Source organism: Sphaerodactylus townsendi, linkage group LG11 (assembly GCF_021028975.2).
Source record: "Sphaerodactylus townsendi isolate TG3544 linkage group LG11, MPM_Stown_v2.3, whole genome shotgun sequence".
Lineage (NCBI taxonomy): Eukaryota > Metazoa > Chordata > Lepidosauria > Squamata > Sphaerodactylidae > Sphaerodactylus > Sphaerodactylus townsendi.
Window position 1 is genome coordinate 24621118 of NC_059435.1, and position 21366 is coordinate 24642483.

The window sequence follows — 21366 nt, forward strand, 5'->3', positions numbered from 1 at the left end:
TTCTCATTCTCATTCATTCACACACCAGTGTTCATGCTTCCCTGTTGCTGAGCTGCAAAGGAGAATCTTAGTTGCTTCTAAAATGCAGCTATTGGATTAACTAATTTGGGATTAAATCTAATGTTCAAATTCCTTGCATTGACAAAAAAACCCCACATAATTCTTTTTGTACAACCGAGAAATAAAAGGCCCATTTCTTATTGCCTGAGATCAATCACCTGGAGATGTTTGGGACTGAATCTTGGACTTCCTGGGTAATAAGCAGCCACCCTACTATTGAAGAACAGCTCCTTACCAAATGAAGAGACCTGAAAGAACGAAGAAGCCAAGCAGATACTAGAAAGCTGACCTTTCCTCATGAGGTCAAGCAACTTTATTGTGATTTAACACTACAATACAGTAGATATCCATAAAAAAACTCTATAGTGTATATAAATTATTCGTTCCATTCATCTGGTTTTTAAAATGTCCATTACAACTTTGGTACAATGTGGTTTTTTATATTTTTTAAATACCTTTAGCTTCACAAACTCAACACAAAGTACAAAACTAATCTGAATCAGGGATATTATAATCTACACAGTGGTGTTTAGTGGTAGGAAAAAATCTTACCTCAGTGATTTCATGTCACTAGCTAAGCTACAAAGGCATACCTAGTGGACATGACAAAAATATGCACCATTAACCAGCAAACAACTTATTATGCTTTGTTGTTGTTTTTTAAACACATTTCCAGCAGCAAGGTCTCCCTTTATGTCCCTTAACGGATTACTCATGTTATATTCCAGTTTTCAGTTGAAGGCCATGAGACAGTTGTCATTAAAAAAAAATGCACAGCTATCTTTAGGTATCTGTACTATAAATTCACAGTTTCAGTACTTGACCTGCCATCCACTATTGTTCATATTCGCACAGTTTGTCCTGCAGCTGGCAGAGATAACTGGAACGTTATTAGAGGGACAATGTGGCGCAATCAAACGTAGATTGTTCTGTGGAGAAGGAGGTATGACATTACAGTAAACGGGCATTCCAGTGGCTGTAAGTGTTCCTTGACCTGATTGATTAGGTAACATGATTGGCTGTTGATACGACTGTTGTGGCAGTCCTTGAGAACCCTGGGTCATTGGCACCTGGAGGAGAGAAAACAAGAACACAGTTAAAAGAACCGAGTAAAGTATGAAGAAGAAGAAGAAGAAGAAGAAGAAGAAGAAGAGGAGTTTGGATTTATAGCCCCCTTTCTCTCCTGCAGGAGACTCAAAGGGGCTTACAATCTCCTTGCCCTTCCCCCCTCACAACAAACACCCTGTGAAGTAGGTGGGACTGAGAGAGCTCCGAGAAGCTGTGACTTGCCCAAGGTCACCCAGCTGGCGTGCGTGGGAGTGTACAGGCTAATCTGAATTCCCCAGATAAGCCTCCTCAGCTCAGGCGGCAGAGCTGGGAATCAAACCCGGTTCCTCCAGATTAGATACACGAGCTCTTAACTTCCTACGCCACTGCTGCTCCTACACCACTGAAGGCCTCACCTTGCATTGATTTTTTTTCTTCTTTACTATATTGGACACTGCATATTATCAACTTATTTGAGAAACGTTCCATCTCCTTCCTTCCTTCCTTCCTTCCTTCCTTCCTTCCTTCCTTCCTTCCTTCCTTCCTTCCTTCCTTCCTTCCTTCCTGCCTGCCTGCCTGCCTGCCTGCCTGCCTGCCTGCCTGCCTGCCTCCCTCCCTCCCTCCCAATTGGAACACTGTACAAGAAAGACAATCCAAGCCCCACCCCCCCGGTCTCCCAACTTTTAAAAGCATATCACTGGAGTTGTGCTGCTTTTCTCCCCAGACTCTGGGGAGAGAAGCCAGGCAGCAGTGAGCCTGGAGGGCTCTCATCTTTTGGAAAGAACATTGCCCAAACATAAGATCGGATTATCTGCAGGGAATGGTACAAGTTTTCTACCTCTACACAGGTCCTACTCACACAGAAGCATTTCCCCAATTTTCCTCCATCATGAGCCACACTTTCTCATTTCTTCCCTGTGCTGCCACTGCACAGCTTTGTGTGTGTGTGCAGACAAATGGTAATCACTACTGCATTATAGGACAATAATGTTATAATAAACTATTGGCACTTATCAATTTTAATTTCCTCTGAATTCTCAGTTTCCTTTTTTAAAAAAGAAGAAAACAATTGTCTCCAGCCCTTTTGTTGCAGTGAAAGGGGAAAGGGTGAGGCAGTTTTTGTCTAGAAGGAGGGGGTAAGTTACAAGATGGCTGGAGTGAAAATTTGCTGCTCAGCCGCAGAAAACTCCCATGTGTGGAAGTGCAGAATCCTCGTGTTGTGGAAGCAGCCCTAGATCTTTTCTCTCTCTAACTTATCATGTTTTTGTGAATGACTGCTTGAATTCAGGGCTATTGTGCTGGCCCTGCAACATGAAAATGAAAACGAAGCCTTTAAGACAGAGATGAGCATGTGCCTCTGCTTTAGTGATGCTCTCAACCTTATCATCAGAATTTCTTTGTAATACTCAAGTTTCAGTTCTTTCACATTTAAGTGGAACTCATGAAACACGCAGCAACCAGAGAAATAAATCAGGACTACTTCAAGCTTTTAAATGCTAAATAATAGCAGAGTTTCTATAAAGAGAGACTGTTCCTTGCTTGGAAGAGTCTGTCTTTATCTTTTCCTTGCTTGGTATCTTTGCTTTGCTATGATGTGCAGACTGACATTACAAACAGCATGGCAAAATCCACTTACGTCTTTTCCTCTCGATGTACAATACAAAATCGAAAAGGAGGGCTAAAAATTCTCTCCCTCAACAGAGGCACAAGGGCAACAGGTTTTTATCTGATAGGAAACACTTTTGCACCTCCCAGTCAAATCTTGAATAAAACAGTGCAGTTGCTGGGAGGCAGCTGATAAGCCATCGCAATAAGAATTCTTTAAATGTTGGCATTCAAACCGCTAGCCAGATAATAAGTTATTTGGTTTTATTGGAGTTGGGGATCTGAATTTTCACATGACATTTTAGTTCCTTGTTTATTTCAGAAAAGTTAAATCAATAGTGAAGAAGTTCACAACTGAATGACAACGTCTGCTTTTTCTCTGAATGACGTCTGCTTTTTCTGAAGTTGGTGAAGCTATTTAGAAATATTATTTCATGTTTACTATGATGATTTTATAAATACTATTGTATGTCTAACATTCAAATATATGTTCATTTTGTATAGATAGCCAAAATTTTGCCTGTTCAAATAATATTTTGTTATGCTGGGGGGAGAGGGGCGGTGAGAGACATATTGATTCAATTCTAATTTGTTTTTAACTGTTTTAAAATATAATAAGCTTTGATCTAACAAGTCAGCTTTATGTAACCAACTTAACCAACCTAGGGACTTACTTGAAAAAGCTCTAGTCTAGACTGTGGGCTAGATCCAGTTAGCTTTATCACTTGGTCTCACCACAGTCCCTTCCTCTACCCCAAGTGGCTGTTGTTCATGCAGATTCCATGACTCAGTCCACCCTCTTTAGTCAGATGGTGTCAAGGGAATGAACTTTCTCCATGCAAAGTTCCATCTGCATTATTCTTCCCGGTCTGTGCTCAGCTCAATGAATACCAAGTGTCAGCAACTGGTGAGAGTAGCTCTCCTTGTACTGACCATTAGGAACTGGGCAGTTCAATACAGATGGGGGGGCAGCAGAACAGCCTGTAGGAATGGTGTGGGCCCAAGGTGTTGAATTTGAGCATCCCACCAGTGTAAACAGCACTTACACCAGTGGGGAGGGCAAACAGGTAGGTGGGTGAGTGCCGCACAGCTTTGTGGCATCCGAACTGGAAATAGTCTCTGGACTCAGAGCTGCATCAGCCTAAACATGGATGCTGACACAGCTGGGGATGGGTTAGAGGCATTCCTGGGGTGGAGCCAACCATAGGTGGCTTCCACTGGACTTCTGGTCCAGGAACACCTCTGGCGCAGGCTGATGACTTATGCCATGGTAACCATGTGGCCTAATTATTTCCTATGGAGCATTCTGGGTGGTAGCAAGGGTTTTTTGCCCAGATGCTTGCTCCGCCACCCAGAGCTCCATTGGAAGTGGCGTGGTGTACTGTCTCCGGTTGCTGCAGGGCACCCACCTCTGGATTACACTATAAGGGCATTTCACTGGTTAATCAGTTCTGCTAATCATTTCACTCTTCACAGCTTGAAGGGATAGATGCTCGGGGATGGGGGCAGGGGAATGGGACATTTTGCTCATCCTCCAGAAGGCTCTCCGAGGACAGAGTCTTAACTGGTCACAGAAGGTCAGTAGACCAATGGCCTAAATTTTCCAAAACTGTAAATTATCTTCATATGTTTGTCTTACTTTCTTAGCTATGGTTTTTTTTGTTTTGGCCTCTGATGTTACCTTACCATTGTACCTATTTTTTTTATTATACTGCTTGAATTTGAATTAAATCTGCCAATGCTTCAAGAACTCAACATGTGTACTGTAAAATCCTACAATAAGTGTTTCAAGGGCATTAGCTTTGTGTTTTTTAAGTAATCTGAACCCCTTAAGTGATCTGAACCCTCTATTAATTTTTTCCCTTTTTCCATATTTTCTGCATAGTAAATCTTAGTTAGCTTTATCATGTTTTGTTGCTGTTGAGTTGACTGGTTCTAACCCAATGACCGGCTGCATTATCAAAGAAGCATCTTGTTACAGTGTCTCAGGCTGGAGATAGGAACAATTCACTCTAACAGGAAAGTAAGCCTTTACAGATAGGAAGCATCTGTCCTTTTTTTTTTGCTGCCAGAAAAGTTGATTGGATCAAACATTGTTTTTGTACATTATACATTCGTTATATTTGCACCACAAAATCCCTAATTCAACTTGATTCCTTAATTCATCTTCAGCGGGATGTGGAGAGAGTGACAGTAAAAGACAGCCTCCCTTGCACACAGCCAGCAGAGAAGGAATAAGGGATATTGCAAGATGTATAATGACCACATACCCCCTTTTCCCTATAGGGAAAGATTATGCATTGTGGGTAAGTTCAAATGAGTATAACTGCCCCCACATACATGCTTTTCATAAGAACATACCAGTTTTACCAGAGGGTACTAGTCTCTCCCTCTGGCAAACAACACCCACATCCAGACCTCATGGAGGAGGTTGGGAGGAGGCCTCTAGGCCATGCATAGAAAAGATGGATGGGGGGGGGGGATGTGAAGGGAGTGCTTGTGAAGCCGACACACTTACATAAAGCCCTAGAGATGCATTTGGAGCCGTCAGCAGAAATGAATTCAGTGAGCATAACTGAATTTTCATACTGCCAGTGCAGCCTTAAGAACACTTTCCTGGGTAGGCTTCAGTGGGACTGTGCTCTGTATTTGCCAGACTACAAAGCTGACAGTCCAATGCAGAGCCCTGGGTGGCCAGAGATGGCACTGTAGTGCCACCCTGCTACCTCCAGTTTTTTGTATGGCTCAGGGGAAGAATGCCAAAAATTTTTTGCCCTGCTGCCAGAAAGACCTCCATGCGGCATAATAGACTGTCCAAGGACCAAGGCCACAGCACAACTGCCACAAACCTAGGGTGGATGCCAACTAAAATCAGCTCCTCCCTTGGGAATGCTTTCGCCATGTCCCTGCTGTACCAGTGGGGACGATGGCAGCGTGAGAGCATTGATGTGGTGCTGGCTGCCATGTCTGGGAGCCTGGGGGAATGATGTAATGGGTGCCTGCTAGTGTGATTACCCCTCCGCTGGTGTAAGTGCCCTGGGGAGGGTAAATCCACTGGAGTGAGCCTGAGCCGCCTCTCCAAGCTGATTCAACCTGCTCATCTGGATTGGGCTGGTAGTTTGCTACAGACATGCCCAAATGCAACAGTTTTCCAAAGCATGCTAAAAGCAAATTGAATGTTAAAGGAATGAGAAACTGTAAGCACTATATGCGTATGCTATATGTATCTAAAGTAAGAGGTAATTAGGAAAAAAATTCAGGATGTGATTTCTCTGTTGATGATCCCCCTCTCTGGCTGGTGTTTTGTAAGATGGTGGTGGAAATGGTAACACAATGAAAATCACACTTCCCCTCAGTAATTCAATCTGGAGGATGTGAACTGGAAGGAGCTACGTACGTAATATGTAGTCTGGAGCTCAGATTTCCAAATCTACCATGGGGGTTATTATGGATGTGCAAGCTGTTTCATGACTCCATGAAATAATGCTCCTCTATCTGTGGCTGCTTTACACCTAAAATGTTACGTCTGAGTGTAAGTTTGCTGACTTATGGCAACCCCTGTAGGATAGGTGGTTTGCCATTGCCTGCCTCTATGTGGCCTGAGAGAGTTCTGAGAGAACTGTGATTGCCACAAGGAGATCTAATGTGGGCATTGTGTGCGTAAAATGTCATCAAATCACAGCCAAAGCATCAGATTTTCAAGGCAAGAGATGGTCTTCTCTTGTCTTCCAATGTGTAGCAACTCTGGATCTTCCTTGATAGTCTGCTATCCAAGTATAAACCAGGGGGTTTCTAGCTTCTGGTTGGCAAGGATTTTTCTGTGATAATTCAACCCCATTCCTTTGGACCTGACAGAACAGACTATTTTGTGCTTTTTTGCTTATGTTAGCCTATAATTCCTTCTCTTTTGGGGAAAAATACAGCAGGCAGTGGAAAACGCGCTCAACAAACGAAATGCTTTAAAACAGAAATTGAGCTTCATTTGGTTTCCTATCTATTTTTATAAAGGAACAAGCAGAGAATGGAAGCAGGGGCCTGACTCGTCATATTTTACAAGCTTTCAATTCAGATATGAAGTTAGGAAGTAAATTAAGTTACCTTCTTTCCTGCTGACAATAAATTCAGATCCATACAGATAGTTTTCTTTTTTTCAGTATTTAATAGAAACAGTTACTTGGGTGTGAAATTCTCATCTCTTAAGACAATGTTAGATACCTCTGCCACTGAATAATTGATAACTAGAGTAGACAGTTCCATAAGGTTGCTGAGTTGGTCTGCAATACAAGAGTTAGACTGAAGTCCAATAGCACATTAGAAGCAAAAATATTTTGGGGTATGAGCTTTTGAGAGTAAAGCTCTGTATCTAGCAACGGCAGATTTGACTCTTGAGAGCTTATATCCAAAAATCTTGTTGGTTTCTAAGGTACTATTGGACTCAAACATAGCTCTTCTAGAGAACACAGAATAGTCTAAAACAGAGGTGGAGCTTCCATGGGGATATCTGGGGACAAATGCCCCGGGCGGCCACCGTTCAGTCACGTGGGGGGAAGCAGAAAATCGCCCCCTCTTCTAGCTGGGCTGGGTGTGACGTTCATGCACCACATGGGCAGGCCTCAGCCAACCTGGTGGGTGTGCTCCGTGCTGCTGCCCCAAGGGCCGAGGCAGAGGGGTGCAGTGTGTGCAGGCGCTGGAGCGGAGGCTGAGCACGAGCAGGAAGGAAGTGGCACAGGCCGGCTGCACCTGGAGCCCCCCACATCCTTCCACTTGGGCCCGCCATGCTAGGCTGCTCCTTCAGCTGGTGGAGCTGGCTGGCCGGAGCAGGTGTTTCCCCAGGCACCATTTCCCCCCGTACATCTCTGGTCTAAAATGCATGGTTCAAAGTTATACTCCATAGGCAAATATACTAATCAAATAAGTGAAATGTTTGCTTTTCTGATTTGGTACAAAGGGGGGTTCATAAACTTTTAGAATACTTGAGTCAAATGATGCAAAGTCGAGGGGAGAGATAGCACTTGGAAGCCGTGGAGAGATGATCACTTCTACCAGTGGTTGGGCACAACTTTGCCTCCTTTAAACAAGCTCCCCCCTCACAAGTCACAGAAGGGCACATAAACATACTGTGAGCGATACTACAGATCTAGAGGAGGGCTGCATTTCAGCTCAGCCCAGATTTGCAGTGATCACACATATATAACCATGGACCACTGGTAACATGATAGTGGCTTTCCCTTTTTTGAGCAACGCAGATAGTTGCTTGGTACCTGATAAGAAGACATGGCTGGATACTGGACCATCATGCCTTGCACCTGATTTCCCTGTTGATTATTCATCAGGTTCTGACTTTGGGGAGGCTGTTGCATTCCGAGGAGTCCTTGGAACCCTTGTTGTTGATTAGGCAAGACAGACTGGTAACCTGGAAGAAACAACAGGTGAATGTTTCAGATACTGAGTGCTTAGGGAAAGACCAAGACAAAAATGGTCACACCCCTGCAGGGGTTTGGCAGCTGCTGGGTTAATCAAAATAAAACTATTAATGGGGGAAATATTATTAGCTGAATGTAGATCACCAACAAGTATCCTTTAATATTTATCCCTGTTTTGGACCCTTTTCTTAAGTAGAGTGTACGAATTAACAAGATGGGTGTGGTGGGTGCTTTTGCATTCAGGAAGGCCTGCAAGACGGTTTAGTGGAGGATAGCCTGGTTTGAGCTGTGTTTTCGACTGTACGTGTTAATTGCATACTGGTTCTTTGTTGCTTATGAAGCTTGTAGCTTTGCACATTTTGCCATTCTGTTAGCCACCTTGAGCTTATGGAAATAAGGTTGAGTATATGTAACCCCCATGCCCAGAATGGGTTGGCCCAGAATGGGTTGACCCAGTAAGGGGTGGAGACTCAGAGCAGCAAGAGGCTGCAGGAGAGAGCTCTTTGCAGAAGACAAGGGTACCAGACTCGGACCTTGATTTCTATAAGCCCTTAACACCTTGTTAAGGTAATTGCAATATTGTTGGGAACTACTGGGAAGGTAGTTGTTGTTTTTGCTATGTTGTAAATGTTGGAGTTTATTGTTTCAGGGTTTTCTTTTGTGGTTGTAATGGGTGAGAGTTCTCCTGGAGACCTTCATCATGTTGCAACCTGTTCATCAAGCCCTTGGAGTCTTCAGGAGCCAGCCAACTTGCAAAGAAGAATTTGGACTTAGCAATATCAGTAGACTGTAAATAGAAGGACTTGAAATGCAACCTGAACAGGACCTTGAATTGTAACGTTAAATGTTGATGTTTTAAAAGTGTTAATTGTAAAGAAAAGTAAACCATTTTGTTGTTTAAAAATTGTTGTTGCAACTCATTCCAAGTACTGCCCCACAGAACCCACAAGCTGAGGTTACATATACACATAGGAAATAAAGGAAATAGAATGATTGGAAAATTAAAGAAAATTGTTAGGCACAACACTGTTCAAACTGGTGCAATGCTATCTCTGTAGATCTTTCAATAGATGCTGTCAATCAAGATAAGTTTTTTGGGGGGGAGGGAATCAATCTTACAATATCTATCAGAAAGACATTTTTAATATGAACCAACCTAGTGCTCCTGTCCAGATGGGCTGTACATTTTTCCCCAAGCACAAGTCTTCTGAGGAAAATTATTAGTTCTTGGTGGATTGACATTTGCAGTGATATTGTTTGCTTTCTATTTCCTTGCACAACTGAGAGGCACCTAGCTGATGAACTCAGAGTCGTGAGGTATACTGAACAACAAACTACTCATGAATACAAATTGAGCCTTCATGGCATTCATATGCTTTTGAATGGAAATAAAAACAGTATTTGCTTGCTGGAGGAACACTTATGTGCCTGAAGTATGTTTATGGTCTCAATGTCACCAGAAAGGATGGTAGTTATGCATAATTAAATTAAAAGGAAGACCCTACTAGATACTAAAAGATAAATGGTATTTACTTGAAAATAGATCCAGATTTTATGCTGTCCTTGGCTCTATGGTTCATGCATATTTTACACTGTTTCCTACTCTCCAGTTGCTGTGCATTTTACTCAGACCTCCTGTATTTAAAAAGGTTATACACACACACACACACACACACACACACACACACACACACACACACACACACACACACACACACACACACATATACATATATATACATATATACACACACACACACACACACACATATCTACATACATACAAAAAAGTTATTACCTTTTTCAATACAGGAGGTCTGAGTAAAATGCACAGCAACTGGAGAGTAGGAAACAGTGTAAAATATGCATGAACCATATACATATATATACATACACACACACACACACACACACACACACACACACACACACACACACACACATATCTACATACATACAAAAAAGTTATTACCTTTTTCAATACAGGAGGTCTGAGTAAAATGCACAGCAACTGGAGAGTAGGAAACAGTGTAAAATATGCATGAATAAATATGCATATACATATATACATATACATATATATACATACACACACACATATACACATACATACATACATACATACATACATACATACATACATACATATATATATATACACACACACACACACACACACACATATACACACATACATACATATATATATATATGAGTTCAGTATATATAATGAGATCTGAGGTGGAATCCCCACGATCAATTAATCATATGATACTCACACGAAATACCCAGATTTCAGCAAGAACTCCCCACCGCTCAACCACTGAACACGGATTCATCCTGGTTCTGGTGCTCCCACTCCCCCTTATCACGTGTTTTTTGAGAACCTGCATGGAAGTGCACCTTTTTAGAGTTTGGATTTATATCCCCCCTTTCTCTCCTGCAGGAGACTCAAAGGGGCTTACAATCTCCTTGCCCTTCCCCCCTCACAACAAACACCCTGTGAGGTAGGTGGGGCTGAGAGAGCTCCGAGAAGCTGTGACTAAAAAAAATCCCACCCCAACACAGTGCAACAGCCAATCAGGACAAGAAAGAAAGAGCCACTGAACAGATCATCGTGGGGAGTGCTACACTGTTTGAAAGCATGATAGACATGGAAGTCCTCATCACACACACACTGCAGTGGGGAGGGTGAAACCATGATGAGAAGGTGCCATTTCTTTTGAAACTTGGTTGTATCTGGATTTAATTTCTCAGTGGGGAAATGGTCTGATAGTCCCTTAAGACCAGCAACATTTCCCAGGATATAAAGTTTGGAAGTCAAAAGTTCACTTTGTCATTAAAGTTTTATCCTGCAAATTTTTGTTGGTGTTGAAGTGTTATTGGGCTTGAAATGTATTCTGTTACCACAGAATGACGGGTTACTCAACTGACATTAAATATATATGTGCCATGCGAATCTTTGTTTCTCAAAACCTGTAGAATTCCTTCCAACACTTACAAAATTACACGTACACAGGTCAGATCAATGAACTGTCCCTAGAAACTAAAATGACTGCATTGAGGCTACTGGACATTGGTTACATTACCGTGTTTCCCCGAAAATAAGACAGTGTCTTATATTAATTTTTGCTCCCAAAGATGCGCTATGTCTTATTTTCAGGGGATGTCTTATTTTTCTGTGTTCTGTTTGTTGGGCATGCTTCCAAACAAAAACTTCGCTAAGTCTTTCTTTCGGGGGATGCCTTATATTTCGCACTTCAGCAAAACCTCTACTACGTCTTATTTTCAGGGGATGTCTTATATTCGGGGAAACAGGGTATGAGAAGACAAGAGTCAGTGAAAAAGACAGTAATGCTAGGAAAAGGTAAAAGGCTGCAGGAAAAGAGGAAGACCTAAGATGAGATGGATTGATTCAATCAGGGAAGCCATGGGAATCAGTTTGCAAGACTGATAACAACAGGGTGGTTTGGAAGTTGTTAATTCATAGGGTTGTCATAAATTGTAACAGACTTGATGGCACTTAAGACATACCCCGCCCCCCCCAATCATTTACGACAGGGGTCCCCAAACTTTTTAAACAGGGGGCCAGTTCATTGTCCCTCAGACTGTTGGAGGGCCGGACTAAAAAAAACTATGAACAAATTCCTATGCACAAATGATTGTAAAATGTTTGATTTCACCTTTCAGCCTTTCTGTCATGGTCTATTTTTAGAACAGTGACCAAAGTATGTCAAGTATAGGGTGGGCTCCAAATATTGTTGGGGAGGCTGTGGAATACCTTCCCCTGTAAAAAAAAAAGCAGAACTTTCCCAATGAAGCATTCCATCTAACCCAGGATCAGGTATCTTCCTGGGTTCTTTCCTCCCTAGCAGCCAGTGAGCGATTCGCCAGCCTGGCTGATGCCAATGGGAGTGAGGCGGAACAGAAAGCCTGAGAGCAACACATGGAGTAGCCGAGAGGGAAGGGCGGAGCAGGCGTTGCCACATGTAAGGTTTCCAACTCTGGGTCAGAGTATTCATGGAGATTTGGGGGTGCCATCATGTAACTGCAATCAACAGCTGTTGGGGCCAGTTCCTCCTCTCCCTCGAGTCCCCACTGCACATGAATGGAGCCATCGCCGCCATGCCTGGCGGGCCGGATAAATGCCTTCAGGGGGCCACATTTGGCCCCCGGGCCGTAGTTTGGGGACCCCTGATTTACGATTTTTCACTTGTGATACACTAACATAATTTCTGTGCAGGAGTATTATGGGACTACCTAGGAATGGATGGGAATAAGATGCTGCCTGTAGGATCCTGATTTAGGGCAGGGGCTAGACTAAATGATCTTCACGTGCTTGATGTAAAACATTATCTTTTATTGCTGCTGCGTTTTTGGTAATGTATGACTATTTAAGAATGCTGTTGATTGACACTGTTTCTTCCCAGATCTTTTTTTTTCTTTGACACACTGAACAATTTCTATGGCTTCTTAAAGACTATTTCTAGGAAGCCTGGAAAACAGGTCTATTGTGGCAAGAAAATATGAAGATTAAATCTACTGTATTGGCACTGAATGCTACATTGCAAAGCAGAATGAAACCTACTTAACATTCAGAGAAAAAAACTAGCAAAGGGGAAGAAGAATAATGTACTAGTTCTCCTTCATACTTGCTCTCTAGAACGTTAACTTTCATACTACATAAAATGTAATGCTTGAAAGCCTCTTTACGATTGCAGAGAATATACATACATTGCTCCCCCCCCCCCAATAGCAGTACATATCAGACGAACCATTCTATTACTGCCAGCTCTGGAGTCTCTTTATTGCAATTATATCACCCTGCTCCACATTATTTCTACTGTGAAGACAGAGGGCTTTACTAGAGCATATATGAGATACAATGCTCCTTGGCCAGAGCCGTGAATGGATTTTCAATGAGCCCCTCTGAGGAAAAGGAAGCCTCAGGTTCCCCCTGTAAACAGAAGAAGCTGTCATCTTATTGGGTTAATACTTTGAACTTTTATGATCTGTGTCACTAGGCAGACAGTCAAGACAACTTGTCTCAAACCATTCCCTGAGGGGGAGTCACTGTGTGGAAGGCCCACTGCTGTTTTTAACTTCTAAATGAGTCTACGGTGGTTAAAACAGAGCAGAGCAACTGCACATCTTCACCAGCAATCTAACCCAGCTGTGTGATTAAAGCATGCTTGATGATCTTATAACATTTAGTCAAGGTACAGCCCCATCCAATTCGGGGGGAGAGACGAAAGGGCTTTAGAGAGTGGTGTGGCCATGAACCAGCACTTTTCCCCTTTGGAGCAGCAGTGGCATAGTGGTTAAGAGCAGGTGTACTCTAATCTGGAGGAACCAGGTTTGATTCCCAGCTCTGCCGCTTGAGTTGTGGAGGCTTATCTGGGGAATTCAGGTTAGCCTGTGCACTCCAACACATGCCAGCTGGGTGATCTTGGGCTAGTCACAGTTCTTCTGAGCTCTCTCAGCCCCACCTACCTCAAAGGGTGTTTGTTGTGAGGGGAAAGGGTGTTTGTTGTGAGAAAAAGGAGTTTGTAAGCCCCTTTGAGTCTCCTATAGAAGAGAAAGGGTGGATATAAATCCAACTCTCCTCCTGCTGCTGCTGCTGCTGCTCCTCCTCCTCGGGGTACTTACTCAGCAGAGGTGGCACATGTACCGGCAGCTGCCCACACCTCAGCCCCATATTGCAAAAAGTGGAAGTTTGGGCTGTGGTGGGGTTGCGCTGATCTCCTGATTAGATGCCAACATGAAAGGGGGAGGCCGGGGTTGACGTTAGCCCCCAGATTTATGCCACCAGTCCTGTAAGCCCTATGGGCCTTTCTGGTGGCAGGGAAGTTTTGGATCTTTTTCTTGCTCCTTGTGCCACTGGAAAGCCCTCTTGGAGGCAGTGGGCTGCTGCAGTGAAGTGACCCACCACCTCCGGCTTTGGATGGGGTTACCCATCTTGATTTACCAGGTTTCTCCTCTCAACCCTGCGGCCTGCTTTCTGCTCCACTTGTTCTTACTATTATGATGATTTAATTGTAAGCCGCCTCTAAAGAGGCATCCCCCCAAAATTTTTGAATAAACAGGCAGGATTTTCATAGCCATATTACTTACCAGCAGACCCAGCTCTGCCTTTAGCATATTTTAAGACTCTTTAATCTACTGGTATAAATGCACAAACCACAAAAGGGGAAGATTTCTCCCAAAGCCTAAGTGGCTTAGGAAAAGAAATCCCTTTGCTAAGAGAGACTTTACACATTTTAGAACCTCACATCACTGTGTCTTTTGGAAACCCTTCAGGCATGATGAATATACAACAGTGGATTGGATTTCTTTCATTTCCATGACAATGTAAAACAAATGAGCTACATTTGTAGCAGAATCAATGGCTTCCAGTGCTGCCTATGACAGCTGGAGATAGCCTCACCAAACAGCCCAAACATATTCCTAGCTTCTTTCTTAAAATAAGCATGATGAGTGACAAGCAAAGCATTCCATTTCAATTGCATTTGGGATGCTAATTTGGAACTTCTATCATGAATTAGTAAAAATAAAAAGTTATAAGCTGGCACATAATATTTAGCATGTGAACATTCTTGTGAAAAACTGGGCAGTTCTATGTAGCGTGTTGCCTGAACAAGTGTGCAACATACTCCGTGCCTCTCTAGTATGTCATTTGTTACAGCAGCCTGGCCCTTGCTTGGCTTGTTCGGGAAGATACCCCCCCCCCCAACTGGCCACACAAAAAGTCTTTTCTCCTTTCACTCCAGATACATTTGCTTTTCTAAAGATCACATTTACATGATGCATGTCCTGCCCTTCGGGTGTACATGACTTTCTCCATTCCCTGATAATGATGGATTGCTGGACTGTAGACAGAGCCAAGCCATTTTGCTGTAAATTGCTGTGCCATTTAAAAAGGGGGAAAAAACCCAACCTGAAGTCAATTTAAGTAACCAAGGAGGGAAGGACTGTTACTTTCTCACCATGACAAAGTATGGGATTAAAATAATCAAATAAGAACTAACAGCTGTTTCTGATCTCGGCAGCCTGGTCTGATAAATGCCAACAGTGCAGGTTCCAGAGAGACACACATCAATTTGAAGTACATCTCAATATTAATTATGAATAGGGGCCATGGTTTCGGGACGAGGGAGACAAAACCATAATAAAAAGCAGGATTAGAAGAAATTAAAATTCATATGGCCAGGGCGATTATATATGAACTTTGCTAGTTGTCAAGTTGCTGTTATGAAGTGGAACTCTTTCAGGACTCATATAGCCTATAAATGAAATTGCAGATTAATATATTAAAGCAATTAATCCAAGCAACGTATTTATGAAATTCAGTTCAGAGGAGGGGATGCTGTGTTAGTTTTAGGTCTAAGAAATCTGGAGTTCTGAAGTCTTGGGCTTTGAATCAAATGTTGGGGGGGGGACTGAATCTGCTCGTGGGAGCGGCACACCATTGCATTATTGGATTCACACTTCCCAGGACACTTACATGGCCAGAGGGGAGACTCCGCTGGTGTGCAGCTACTGCAGCCCCTCCCCCGCAGCACTGGAAGGCAATTTTGGACACCACACCAGCATCTCAGGTTACTTGCTGCTGCTGGTATAGTGGAAGCAGGGAAGGAGCTGACTTTAGTTGGCTCCCTCCTGACCTTTGCTGACATTATGCCGGTGACCTGTACTTTGGACTTAAGCCACCCTTTTGAGCGGCGTAAGTCCATTGAGGTCCACAGAGGCTTCTTGGTGACAGGGAGGCTTTTTGACTTTCTGAGCATCTCTATGCCACAGGGAAGACTCTTTGGGGGTGGCGGCCAGGCAACGGCACGACACTACAGCCAGGTACCTGGCTCTTGGATGGGGCTGTCCATTTTGTATTGCAAAACGAAGAGGAATTCTGCAAATAGAATGTGTGCCTTTACTCCCTCAAAGAAATGTGCCTAACAGGAGACAGTTCCAGCCAAAGAAAGTGAATTTGCACGACTGCCCTCCAGAAAGTTAAGATATAAAATGAGCACAATGTCACGTCACAATGTTGCTGGAATGGCAAATGAATAATTACTTCAGTGGTTGTATCTATCTACATCTCATCTCGTTATAATCTTGAATTTACACTCAGAACAATTAGTGTACAATTACTCTCAGAACAATTGCACTCAGAAAATAATAAAGGTCCATGATCAGTATCTAAAGAACTGCATATCAGTCATGTACATCCAAGAATTTTTGGCTTGTGCTTCTAATATGTAACATCCAAACCCACTGTTCTATATAGCAAACCACTGTTGAAGTAGAAGAGCTTTTGAAAAAAATCAGAAGCAGAGGCTTAGCTGGTGAACCAGATGTGTTTCTGTACTCCTACACTCCTGCTGGGTGACCTTGGGCTAGTCACAGTTCTTCAGAACTCTCTCAGATCCACCTACCTCACAAGATGTCTGTTATGGGGAGAGAAAGGGAAAGGAGCTTGTAAGCCACCTTGAGTCTCCTTACAGGAGAGAAAGGTGGGGTATAAATCCAAACTCTTCACTTCTTCTTCCCTTTGTATTTAATGTAAAGATTTTGCTAATCTTCTTTGGCATTAACAGTTATCAGATACCTCAAATTGTGCAAGATCAAAACCATTTTTCACTGAAGATCCCAACTGGGGCAAACGGTTTAACAGATATAACTGCTGATGTGTTTGTAATGGCCCATGGCTACATACAAATAAATTCATTCACTGCAGAGTATCATAACAGCGGCAGCAATGTTGGCCATCCTCCCATTTAGTTACAGCTATGCCGCAGCAGAGCTTTGAACTAGAATCCTCTGTAGGTAATTGTCAGCATACCATCCACCCAGTAATTTAATTTTAAAACACACTTTAATTCTGACATTCATAGTTAAATTCCCCAGACCTGTTTTTATCTAAGCAGCGGCAGCATATTTGTATTAACAGATTGTAACAAAAAAGGCTGCATTCATCTGCATATACAGAGCCAAACATGTGTCTATATCTCAGGGAATATAAGCTGAAGTGCATAATGTCTCAGTGTAATGAATACAGGGTCTTAAGAAGGGCATGTTTCTTTAATACCATTTTGCCTCTAGCTGAACAGGCACCATTTAACAACAATCAATATAACACACTGTTATTCTAATTCTTGCAGCCTTCAGTGAAATCTAATTTGAATAATGATTGCAATTCTGAGTCCTTTTCAAGCAGCTCTTTTTATCAGGCTTCTTTTTAAGGGGGAAGGAGGAGGAACAATTCAGCGTTTGGGATTGTGGTTCTGCCTGAAGCCTCAAGCTGCTGGGGCAACGGAGGGACGATGGTGGCCAGGGGGCAGATTGCCCCTCGATAGCTTACTATTTTTCGGAAGAACCTATATTTCGGCTTATTAGGAGATATTAAAAGTAGCCAAATAATAAACTGTGCAATCATAAACTTCTCCAGGAACAGGCTTTCAAAGGCTTTACCCATTCCCTACTGGAATCTCTCCCACCCACACTCCTGAAACAGTACTAATGGAAGTCTTGCAGTCATCTCGGAGCCCCGGTTCCCCCACGCCCCCCTCACTTCACACAGAACTGCACAAAAATCATATGTAACGGCAGAGTACATTTGCCGCCATCACAATAGTGGGTGCTATTAAAATGAGCAGGATTTGCTGCCAATTAGGAACATGACAGAGGATGTATTCTAGCTGGCAAAGCCCTTCGCCAGACAGATGCTAAAGATGACCTTCGCAAGATGACAACTGTTCTGTAGAATATGAATGCCTGCCATAGTAGGGGGATATCAGCTTGCTGTCTAGCTACAATGGCCTCCCTTCCTGTATGTCATTTTCTGATTTAATCTAGTAAACACAAAGTCAAAAGCAGTTTGGAAAAGGAGTTGAATGAAAGACAGAGTTGTCCTTTAAATTTTGTTAGCTGCAGGGTGGGGATGGGATTTTGAAGAAGTAGAAACATCCTTTCAACAGGGCTGGAGCGAAAAGGAACTGCGCCCGGGGCACACTCCTGCACCAGCATGCGCCCGGTGTGTCACGCACACCCCTGTCCCCTTGGCGCTACGCCACTGTCTTTCAGCAAACTGAGGCCCATTCTGAATGGGTCAATTAAACCGGGTTGGGACCCTTTTTAAAAGCATTGGGGGGGGGGGGTCCCAGAGAACTTGCTCCCAAAACACTTCTAACCTGTTATAGAGCCCACAACTGGTTTTAATGAAAATCACTACTTTGTGATTTTTTTTTTCATTTAAACCCGGTTGCAAATGCTTCCTACTTGCCTATGCGAACTATGGCAAGCAGGAGCGTTCACTCCCCACCCCTCATTCCCTTTACTGTTATGGTGGATTCCCCAGGCGGCCACCATTAGAGGTGGTACTCTAACAGGTGGCTGTCATGCCATGAAAGTAGGTGTGGGGTGGATTCTTGAGGGGTTGGATTCTCAGGTGTGTGTGTGTGGGAAATCTCAGCTGCATGGTTCACACAGAAACATTGTGTTTCTGTGCAAACCATGCTGCCTTCTGCCTCTGGGATCCCAGCAATGCCTACTGCTCCTGCAGCTGCTATGAAAACAATAGCAGAGGCCACAGAAACGGGTTCCACGAACCTGTTGCTGCCCGTTCAGAATCAGCCTAGGTCCGTGGTGGCAAACCTATGGCACTCCAGATGTTTATGGACTACAATTCTCATCAGCCCCTGCCAACTGGCCATGCTGGCAGGGGCTGATGGGAATTGTAGTCCATAAGCATCTGGAGTGCCATAAGTTTGCCACCATGGGCCTAGGTCTTTCAACCTGAATAGCCAATCACTTGAGGTACAGGATCCAATATGGAATATCCTTGTTTTCCAAACTATAGGTGAATTGGAAATCTAGCTGCAAAGTGCATTTGAAAGTGAATTGAAAGTGTATTATTCTGCATGTGCAGAAGAGGTCAGAGAGAGAAAACTGGTTTAGGATAATTACCATTACCAGAACTACATTATCCAAACAGGAAACTCAACCTGATGGATTCTCTATTTGGGATACGTTTATACAGGAATGTTTTCCTTTCTTTTTCTATCACAAGTGAATTTGCAACATGAATCCCTTTATTACCTTTGTGGGAAGGATTCAGATTTTCATTTATTTATGCCAAAGATGGGTGTGCATAATCCCATTCCAGACATTTCTCTTTCCACCTTTCAAGAATAAAACTTTTGATCTGTTTTACTTTTAATGAACACTCCTCACTCCCTTTTTCTTGACAAAACTAATCATGCAGAAAGAAAAAATAGGGCTCTGACAGAGAAGGAACAGGAAAACCCTTTCTAGTAAAATCTGGATACCTTAAAAAATATACCAATCTGACTCCATCTCAGTCACTTTCAAAGGGCATGAAATCCTAATTTTGTCTCCCATCTATCAACCACAGGTCTTGAAGAAGAACAAGCCAAATGCTGGGTGTTGAGAAGGTATTTTACAGTTTACCAAAAGGGAACACACAGGTTGATTCTGCACAGCAAATGTATAATGGGTTGCAGTCATTATGAAGGAACCTGTTTTCCTTTTCCCCATTCATGTGTGTGCCATGCAGGCAGAAACTGGAGACAATCCAGGTTGCTTTTGTGCCTTCGCACAGATACGCTTTTTATTTCCTGCAACACATGCGTAGCTGAGAAGGCATACTGAAACAAACCCTCACAGCCATGCCGATCATCCCACAATACAATTGGCTGCACCTGCATAGCTGCGCATGTGCAACCCACAAAAATTTAAAAAGAAAAAAGGACCTCCCTAACTGTGGACACTACGGTGGAAGAGAGGGAAATAAAGTGCCTTCTGTCTAGCCCAGGGGTAGGGAACCTGCGGCTCTCCAGATGTTCAGGAACTACAATTCCCATCAGCCTCTATCAGCATGGCCAATTGGAGAGCCGCAGGTTCCCTACCCCTGGTCTAGCCAGTTGCACGGGAGTGGCTCCAACCCAGGATTTTGCATAAGGATCGATGGTTTAGCGATTTTTCAAAATCCCAGGTTGAGGGAAATAAAATGTGGCAGACTCATTTTGAAAACGGGACCTGTGTAAAGTCCCCTCCCCCCCCCGCAACGGATTGTATTGCATCCTGTACCCTTTCCTGTGCGGAATCCATCACAAACAGATTTATGATAAACCAGTTTGAATTAGCTCTCACATCATTATAACTACTGATAAAAAGGGGCCAGGACAATACACGGCCATGATTAAGTGCCATCATTATTTTCTTAACCATCTTCATGTCCTTCTGATCACAGATATGTCTTGGAAACCAAATTCTTAATTAAGCTTGGCTGGCATTTCAGCCTTTCCTTTCCTCTTCTTTTTCTCAAGGGAGCAGCAGGTAAGGTCAACTCCATGGTTTATGGGAAGAAATTGAATGAGAGATGGTCCCTTGGAGACATGGCATTATTAACAAGAACACTACGCAGGGCACAGTTGAACAATTTAAAGATAAATGATCACACTTGGGCTCCCCCCTTTTGCTTTCAAAATGGAGAACCTGAGAGAGCTTTCATTTGACACAATGTACCTGAATAGGCATTTAAATGGGAAATAAATGGAGGCATATGGATTCAAGTTAGATACGACTTCTTCAGTGCAAGAAAGTACCTCGTCTATTCTTTTTCTAATACGAGAAGCATTTTCAAAACACAGCACAGCTTTGTGAATGCCTTGATACTGGAAAAATGGTCTCCTACTGAAATATAACCTTGCTCCTGCTGTTTCCTAGCTTTGTACTCCTGCAGGTATTCCTCTTTTTTGTGTTTCAAGATACCTTTTGCCTTTTGGAAAATGACATTTCTGTATTAAGTTAAACCCAACAGTGGTAGCTTGGTACAATATGAAACTCAAAGGAGCTGCTTTTGAATAGAAATAGCCATGATTTTAAGATTCAAGCCCTTTCAGGGGAAAATATACAGCAGAAACAACCAGCCACAAGTAATTCTGCTTTCAATGCTCTATACCAAGCACTTCACTGTAAGGGAATAATTCTGGCAAATCAGCTGGCCCAGAATCTTGGATTCTATACAGCAACCAGAGCTACACACAATCATTAGACATAAAATCCTGTGAATATTAACTTGAGAGTAAGCTCAATTAAACTCAGAGAGACTTACTTGTGACTAAGATTGGACTTTTAGATAAAGGTAGTCTTACATGCAAACATCAGGTCATTACTGACTCATGGATGACGTCATATCACATTTACTAGGCAG

The 21366-nt window shown here is 42.9% G+C and overlaps 1 protein-coding gene across 8 annotated transcripts in view; it reads right to left on the reverse strand.

The window, feature by feature from the left end:
- Positions 1–334: 334 nt before the first annotated feature.
- Positions 335–21366, reverse strand: part of ARPP21 (cAMP regulated phosphoprotein 21) — a 207830-nt gene continuing 186798 nt past the window's right edge. For all 8 annotated transcript variants that reach the window (XM_048511050.1, XM_048511045.1, XM_048511047.1 and 5 more), the window contains 2 exons: positions 7974–8125; positions 335–1130 (listed from right to left, as the gene is read on the reverse strand). In XM_048511050.1, the coding sequence (XP_048367007.1) occupies positions 873–1130; positions 7974–8125 (410 nt within the window). In that variant the 3' untranslated portion in view covers positions 335–872. The remainder of the gene's footprint in view (positions 1131–7973; positions 8126–21366) is intronic.